The 9045-nt window shown below is 40.6% G+C and overlaps 1 protein-coding gene across 1 annotated transcript; it reads right to left on the bottom strand.

The window, feature by feature from the left end:
* Positions 1-1427: 1427 nt before the first annotated feature.
* On the bottom strand, positions 1428-2687 carry LOC100654931 (olfactory receptor 5G9-like). Its single transcript, XM_023540555.2, has one exon. The coding sequence runs from the start codon at positions 2415-2417 to the stop codon at positions 1428-1430; it is 990 nt and encodes a 329-aa protein (XP_023396323.2). The 5' UTR covers positions 2418-2687.
* Positions 2688-9045: the final 6358 nt, after the last annotated feature.

Here is a 9045-nt window from a genome sequence, read left to right as displayed (position 1 = left end):
AGGAAGATAGACTCCAGCTCCCAATTCTCTATGAAAGGAGGGCCTTTTTCCACCTCCGAGATCCCTGTAAGCTAGAAGTGTGGGTGTAGGAGATGGGTAGATGTAAGATATCCATGCTGGATGTAGGATACCATTGGATGTAGGATATCTGTGACAAAACCGGTGGATGCTCTTGTCTAGGACTTGATCTTGAGGAGATGATGATATGTAGTTGGATGCAAGAGAGAGTGTGCTGTAGTGGCTAGTGTAGAGGTGGCTTTGCCCAGCTGCAGAGCAGTAATTAACGACCAGAGGCAGTGTTGCCAGCTATAGGAATGGAGAACCTCCAAAGTGATGACCCCAGTGGTGGCAGCCTAAAAAGACCATTCTATTTAAAAAAAAAAATTTATTATTGTACTTTAGATGAGGGTTTACAGAGTAAATTAGTTTCTCATTAAACAATTAATACACATATTGTTTTGTGACATTGGTTGTGAACACCATGATGTGTCTACTCTCCCCTTCTTGACCTTGAGCTCCTCATTACCAGCTTTCTGTCCCCTCCTGCCTTCTCATCCTTGCCCCAGGCTGGTGTGCCCATTTGGTCTTGTTTTGTTTTATGGGCCTGTCTAATTTTTGGCTGAAGGGTAAATTTCATGAGTAACATAAGTATTTCTTTAAAAGGGAGTTTGAGGTCTATACTCTCAGGGTTTCTCCAGCCTTTGTCAGTCCAGTAAGTCTGGTCTTTTTTAGTGAGTTTGAATTTTGTTCTACATTTGTCTCCAGCTCTGTCTGGGAACCTCTGTTTTGATCCCTGTCAGAGTAGTTGGTGATGGTAGCTGGGCACCATCTAGTTGTGGTGGACTCAGTTTGCTGGAGGCTGTGGTAGCTGTGGTCCGTTAGGCCCTTTGGACTAATCTTTCCCTGTGTCTTTGGTCTTCTTCATTTTCCTTTCCTCCAGCTGGGATGGGACCAGTAGATGTGTCTTAGATGGCCACTAACAGGCTTTTAAGACCCCGGCTGCTACTCGCCACAGTCTGAGGCAGAACATTTTCTTTATAAACTATGTTATGCCGATCGAGCTAGATGTCCCCCGAGACCATGGTCCCCAGCCCTTGACCTAGTAATTCAATCCCTTAGGGAGTTTGGTTGTGTTTATGAAGCTTCCATGGCCTGGTCTCTGTCAAGTTGTGCTGGCTTCCCCAGTATTGTGTACTGTCTTATGCTACACAAAAGTTCCAGTTATCTATTTCTATTTAGTGTTTTTCCTTCCTTTCTCCTCCCTTGTAACCATCAAAATTATTTCTTTTTGTGTGTAAACCTTTTCATGACTTTTTATAATGGTGGTTTCATTACACAGACCATTCTTGTGGCAGAATCTTAGCTGCACCCTGCCTCTGAGTTCCTATCCCATCTGGGTTGTCTAGGCTCCTCTTCTATTTTATAAGCTACCAGATGCCTTTCTGACAAATTCCTTTTCTGCTTAGGTTAAGAACCCTGACTTGTACAGCAGCCTTGACATCTTTATTCCTTAGGCTGTAGACCAGGGGGTTCAGCATGGGGATCACAATGGTGTAGAACACAGAGAGGATCTTGTTATAGGCTGAAGCACTTTCAGGATTGGGTTGGACATATACAAGGAACACTGATCCATAGAAGAGAGAAAGGGCAGTGATGTGGGAGGCGCAGGTGGAGAAGGCCTTGCGCTGGGCCTCCAGAGACCTCATCCTGCAGATTGTGACCAGGATATAGGCATAAGAGACCAAGATGACTGAGACTGTGGGGACAGTGACCAAGGCAGAGAAGAAGAGCAGGATGATATTGGCTGTGGTGGTATCTGAGCAGGCCAGTTGGAGCACTGGGGGGATATCACAGAAGTAATGATTGATGATGTTGGGGCCACAGAAAGGCAAGCTGAAGGCATTCCCTGTCTGTATAGCTGAAATGAACACACCCACAGCATAGGTGACCACTACCAGCTGGATACACAAGTGCTTGGACATGATAGTGTGGTAGAGAAGAGGGTGGCAGATGGCCACAAATCGATCATAAGCCATGATGGCCAGAAGTAGACATTCCCCTGTGCCATGAAGGATCATGAAGGCCATTTGGACCACACAGCCTGCAAAAGAAATGGACTGGTCAGTGGTGAGGAAGCTGGTCAGCAGCCGGGGGGTGAACACAGAGGAGTTGCAGATGTCAAGGAAGGAGAGCACACTCAGGAGGAAGTACATGGGAGTGTGGAGGGGAGAGCTGGTGTGGATCAGGTCTATCATGCCCAGGTTGCCCACCAGAGTCAAGGAGTAGACCAGCAGGAAGATGCCAAAGAGGAGTTGTTTTAGGTCTGCCTGGTCTGTGAGTCCCAGCAGGATGAATCTTGTCACTGTACTGTGATTCTGCTCCAATGCCATTCCACTGGTGTGTTTTCCATACAACATGAACAAGAGGAGAGGCAAGATTGTTAATATTTAAGTCAAAGAGGTAGCCGTTAACATATTCTACAACTGAAGAGCCACGTCTTTCTCCACGAGGCAGACTGCTCCCCAAATCCCACATCAATCCCGTCATATCAAGCTCATGCTTAAAACACTTTAAGGTTTCCAATTCCTCTTAGAATAATGTCTAAATTCTTTATTCTATCAGATGTCCTGTATGACACACTTCCATGCTCCCGTGCTCTCAGTTTACCCTTTATTAATTCTATGAATATAATATGTTATTGCAAATGTCTCTGCCTTTCCATGTTCTATATTTTCTTACAATAGCCTTTGGTTTCATTGAGCCCAGATTAGAGCTATTCTCTTCCTTGCTCTCTTTTTTTGGGCTACCTTGAATTTCAAAGATAATCCTTTAGTTGAATGAATGATGCTACATTTTAATATTAAAAAAATTCCCATCCACCTTTTTTATTGGTTTGTCTTATCCCTAATATGAGGAGAGTTACTTAATATGTCAATTATTTGTGCTGTAGTATTTATCCCAGTGTCTGGTGTCAATAAATTAATATCAATTAATTACCAATTAGATAAGAAAGTCTTCTCATCTCAGGTAATGGCAGCTCAATCTTTTGGTTGTTTTTGCTAAAAATCTAGTCAATTTTGACACTTTTTTGCCTCTCACTCCTCATCCACTGTATCAGCAAATCATATTGCCTCTACCTTTAAAATATATACTGACTTCCCACCTGATCCAAGACATCATCATATCTTGCTTGGATGATTGCAATTGCTCTTAGCTGTTGTCCTGCTTCCCTCTTATCAGCAGAGCAGTTGGAATGATTGTGGTAACACACAGGAAAAAGTCAAAAGCTTTGCGATGGCCTTGCAAGAGCTTCTACTCAGCTCACCTCTGTCCTGTTACTCTCTTTCATCTTGATCTTCTTTTCCTACTCTTCTCACTCTTACTTGCTCTGTTCTAGCTACACTTGCCTTCTTGTACTCCTTAAGACATGCCAGGTATGACTCAGGACTTTTGCACCAAGTGTTCCCTTTCCTTGGAAAGTTCCTCCTCCAGTTAGCCATGTGGCTCATCCCCTCATCTCTTTCAAAGTTTGGTTCAAATGTCTGTTGTTATTAGGTGCTGTCACTCCTGACTATAGTAATCCTGTGTACAACAGAATGAAACACTGTCCAGTCCTGAGCCATCCTCGCAATTATTGTTATGCTTGAACCCATCGTTTCATCCACTCTATCAATCCATCTTTTTGAGGGTCTTACTCTTTTTTTTGCTGAGCCTTTACCAAGCATGATGTCCTTCTCCAGGGACTGGTTGCTCCTGATAACATGTCCAAAGTACCTCACTTCCTCCATCCTTCCACCATCCTCACTTCCAAAGAGCATTCTGGGTGTATTACTTCCAAGACAGACTTGTTCTGGCAGTCTGTGTAATATTCAATATTCTTTGCCAGCATCATAATTCAAAGACATCAGTTCTTCTTTGGTCTTCCTTAGTCATTGTCCAGCTTTACCGTGCATATGGGGTGATTGAAAATACCACGGCTTGGGTCAGGCACACCTTAGTTCTCACAGTGACATCTTTGCTTTTTAATACTTTGAAGAGGTCTTTGCAGTAAATTTTCCCAATGCAATGCTTCCTTTGATTTCCTGACTACTGCTTCCATGGGTGTTGATTGTGGATGCAAGTAAAATGAAATCCTTGACAACTTCAATCTTTTCTCCACTTATCATGATGTTGCTTACTGGTACAGTTGTGAGGATATTTGTTTTCTTTATGTCGAGTTGTAATCCATACTGAAGGCTGTGGTCTTTGATCTCCATCAGTAAGTGCTTCAAGTTCCCTTTATTTCCAGCAAGCAAGGTTGTGTCATCTGCATAGCGGAGGTTGTTAATGAGCCTTTCACCAATCCTGACGCCACATTCTTCTTTATATAGTCCAGGTTCTTGAATAATGTGCTCAGCATACTAACTGAATAAGTATGGTGAAAGGAAACAACCCTGATACTCACCTTTCTTGATTTTAGACCATGCAGTATCCCCTTGTTCTGTTTGAATGACTGCCTCTTAGTCTATGTACAGATTCCTGCTGAGCACAATTCAGTGCTCTGGAATTCCCATTCTTCACAATGTTATCCATAATTTGTTGTGATCCACACAGTCAAATGCCTTTGCATAGCCAATAATACACAGGTAAACGTCTTTCTGGTATTCTCTGCTTTCAGCCAGGATCCATCTGACATCAGCAATGCTATCCCTGGTTCTATGTTCTCTTCTGAATCTGGCTTGTATTTCTGGCATTTCCCTGTTGATGTACTGCTTCAATTGCTTTTGAATGTTCTTCAAAAAAATTTTACTTGCATGTGATATTGATGATATTGTTCTATAATTTCCACATTCCGTCGGATCATCTTCTTTGGAGTAGGCACAAATATGAATTTCTTCCAATTGATTGGCCGGGTAGCTGCCTTTCAAATTTCTTAGCATAGATGATTGAGCATCTCCAGTACTGCATCCCTTTGTTGAAACATCTCAATCGGTATTCTGTTAATTCCTGGAGCCTTGTTTTTTGTCAATGCCTCCAGCGCACCTTGGACTTCTTCCTTCAATACTATTGGTTCTTGATCATATGCTAGCTCATGAAATGGTTAAACATCCACCAATTCTTTCCAGTATAGTGACTGTGTGTATTCCTTCCATCTGTTTTTGATGCTTCCTGTGTCATTCAATATTTTGCCCATAAAATTCAATATTTTGCCCAAAAAACATCCTTCAGAACTGCAACTTGAGGCTTGAGTTCTTTCATCTTGAGAAATGCCGAGCGTGTTCTCCCCTTTTGATTTTCTAACTCCAGGTCCTTGCACATTTCATTATAATACTTTACTTTGTCTTCTCGAATTTCCCTTTGAAATCTTCTGTTCAGCTCTTTTACTTCATCATTTCTTTCATTTGTTTTAGCTACTCTATGTTCACGAACAAGTTTCAGAGTCTTCTTTCTTGCCCATCTTTTTAATGACTTTTTACTTCTTTTCTTCATGTATCATGTCCTTGATGTCTTCCCACAGCTCATCTGGTCTTTGGTAATTCATGTTCAATGCCTCAAATCTATTCTTTAGTTGGTCTCCAAATTTAGATGAACTATAGTCAAGGTTGTATTTTGGTTCTCATGGACTTGTTTTAATTTTTTTTTAGTTTCAACTTGAACTTGCATATGACAATTACAGCCTGTTCTGCAGTCGGCCCCTGACCTTGTTCTAACTGATGATATTGAGCTTTTCCATTGTCTCTTTCCACAGATGCAGCCCAGTTGATTCCTGTGTATTCCATCTGGCGAGGTCTACGTGTATAGTCCCTGTTTATGTTGTTGAAATATTGTATTTGCAATGAAGAAGTCGTTGGTCCTGCAAAATTCTATCATGCAATCTCTGGCATTGTTTCTATTAGCAAGACCATATTTTCCAACTACCAATCCTTCTTCTTTGTTTCCAACTTTTGCTTTCTAATCACCAGCTATTATCAATGCACCTAGACTGCATGTTTGATCAATTTCAGACTGCAGAAGTTGGGAAAAATCTTCAATTTCCTCATCTTTGACATTAGCATTTGGTGGATAAAGTTTAATAATAGTCTTATCAACTGGTCTTCTTTATAAAATTTTAGGTGTACTGATATTATCCTATCACTGACAGCATTGTATTTCAGGATAGATCTTGAAAATTAAAAAAAAAAAAATTGTACTTAGATGAAGGTTTATGGAACAAACTAGCTTTTCATTAAACAATTAGTACTCACATTGCCTTGTGACATTGGTTACCAACCCCACGATGTGTCAACACTCTCCTTTCTCAACCTTGGGCTCCAAGTTACCAGCTTTCCTGTTCGTTCCTGCCTTCTAGTCCTTGCCCCTGGGCTGGTGTGCCCATTTAGTCTTGTTTTCTTTCATGGGCTTGTTTAATCTTTGGCGGAAGGGTGAACCTCAGGAATGACTTCATTACTGAGCTCTAAAGGTATCTGGGGCCATACTCATGGGTTTCTCCAGTCTCTGTCAGGTCAGTAAGTCTGGTCTTTTTTTGTGAGTTAAAATTTTGTTCTATATTTTTTTCCAGCTTTGTCCAGGACTCTCTATTGTGATCCCTGTCAGAACAGTTGATGGTGGTAGCTGGGCACCATCTAGTTGTGCTGGACTCAGTGTGGTGGAGATTGTGGTACTTGTGGTCCATTAGTCCTTTGGGCTAATTTTTTACTTAAGTCTTTGGTTTTATGCATTCTGTCTTGGTCTAGAGTGGGTGAGACCAGTGGAGTATCTTAGATGACTGCTGACTAGCTTTTAAGACACCAGATGGTACTCACCAAACTAGAATGTAGAACATTTTCTTTATAAACTATGTAATGTCAATTGAGCTAGATGTTCTCCAAAATGCTGATCTTTTTTTAATTAAAATATTTCGTTGAGTTTTTTGGTGAAAGTTTACACACAGCTTAGGTTCCCATTGAACAATTTCTACACAATTTGTTCAATGACATTGGTTACATTTTTCTCATTATTTCCATTTTGGTTGCTTCATTTCCAGAAATCTAGTTTCCCTGTTCCCCTTGGCTTTCTGTCTTTGCTTTTGAGTAAATGTCGACTATTTGGTCTCATATAGATGATTTTTTAAAGGAGCGTGCTATACTTACGAATGATTCAGATGCACCCTTTAAACTAGGTTATTCCTTTCCATCCCCCCATGTGTCTGCCAGTTTGTCATACTGTGGGGGCTTTCATGTTGCTGTGATGCTGGATGCTATGCCACTGGTATTCAAACACCTGTAGGGTCACCCATGGTGGACAGATATTGGCTGAGCTTCCAGACTAAGACAGACTAGGAAGAAGAACCCAGAGGTTTACTTATGAAAAGAATTAGCCAGTGAAAATCTTATGAATAGCAGTGGAACATTGTCTGTTATAGTGCTGGAAGATGAGCCCCTCAGTTGGAAGGCACTCAAAAGACGACTGGGGAAGAGCTACCTCCTCAAAGTAGAGTCCACCTTAATGACATGAATGCAGTCAAGCTTTCGGGACCTTCATTTGCTGATGTGGCATGACTCAAAATGAGAAGAAACAGCTGCAAACATCTATTAATAATCAGAACATGGAATGTACAAAGTATCTAGGAAAATTGGAAATCATCAAAAATGAAATGGAATGCATAAACGTCAATATTCAAGACATTAGTAGGCTGAAATGGACTGGTATTAGCCATTTTGAATCAGACAATCATATGGTCTTCTATGCCAGGAATGATGACTTGAAAAGGGATGATGTTGCATTCATTGTCAAAAAGAACATTTCAAGATCTATCCTCAAGTATGAAGCTATCAGTGATATGATAATATCTATATACCTACAAGGAAGACCATTTAATACGACTATTATTCAAATTTACACACCAAACACTAAGGCTGAAGATGAAGAAATTGAAGTTTTTACCAACTTCTGCAGCCTGAAATTGATTGAACATACAATCAGGATGCATATGTTCATGACTGGTGATTGGAATGTGAAAGTTAGAGACAAAGAAGGATCAGTAGTTGGAAAATACAGCCTTGGTGATAGAAAAGATGCCGGAGATGGCATGATAGAATTTTGCAAGACCAACAATTTCTTCATTGCAAATACCTTTTTTCACCAACATAAACAGTGACTGTGCAGGTGGACCTCATTAGATGAGATACATAGGAATCAAATCAACTACATTTGTGGAAAGAGATGATGGAAAAGCTCAATATCATCAGTCAGAACAAGGCCAGGGGCTGACCGTGGAACAGACCATCAATTGCTCACATGCAAGTTCAAGTTGAAACTGAAGAAAATTAGAACCAGTCCACAAAAACCAAAGTAAGACCTTGAGTATATCCCACCTGAATTTAGAGACCATCTCAGGAGCAGATTTGATGCTCTGAACGCTAATGACCAAAGACCAGAAAAGTTGTGTGATGACATCAAGGACATCAAACATGAAGAAAGTAAAGAGATCATTAAAAAGGCAGGAAAGAAAAGACCAAAATGGATGTCAGAAGAGACTCTGAAACTTGCTCTTGAATGTCGAGTAGCTAAAGCAAAAGGAAGAAATGATGAAGTAAAAGAGCTGAATGGAAGATTTCAAAGAATGGCTTGAGAACACAAAGTAAAGTATTATAATGAAATGTGCAGAAGCCTGGAGATAGAAATCAAAAAGAGAAGAACATATTTGGCATTTCTTAAGCTGAAAAAACTGAAGAAAAAATTCAAGCCTTGAGTTGCCATACTAAAGTATTCTGTGGGGAAAATACTAAATGATGCAGGAAGCATCAAAAGTAGATGGAAGGAATACACAGAGTCACTATACCAAAAAAGAATTGGTCAGTGTTCAACCATTTCAGGATGTAGCATATGATCAAGAACTGATGGTACTGAAGGAAGAAGTCCAAGATGCACTTAAGGAAGGCACTGGTGAAAAACAAGGCTTTAGGAATTGATGGAATACCAGTTGAAATGTTTCAACAAACCGATGCAGCACTGGAAATGCTCACTTGTCTATGCCAAGAAATATGCCAACTGACTGGAGATCCATATTTATGCCTATTCCCAAGA

Source organism: Loxodonta africana, chromosome 7 (genome assembly GCF_030014295.1).
Source record: "Loxodonta africana isolate mLoxAfr1 chromosome 7, mLoxAfr1.hap2, whole genome shotgun sequence".
NCBI classification, from domain to species: domain Eukaryota; kingdom Metazoa; phylum Chordata; class Mammalia; order Proboscidea; family Elephantidae; genus Loxodonta; species Loxodonta africana.
This window is presented reverse-complemented; position numbering and strand designations above follow the sequence as displayed.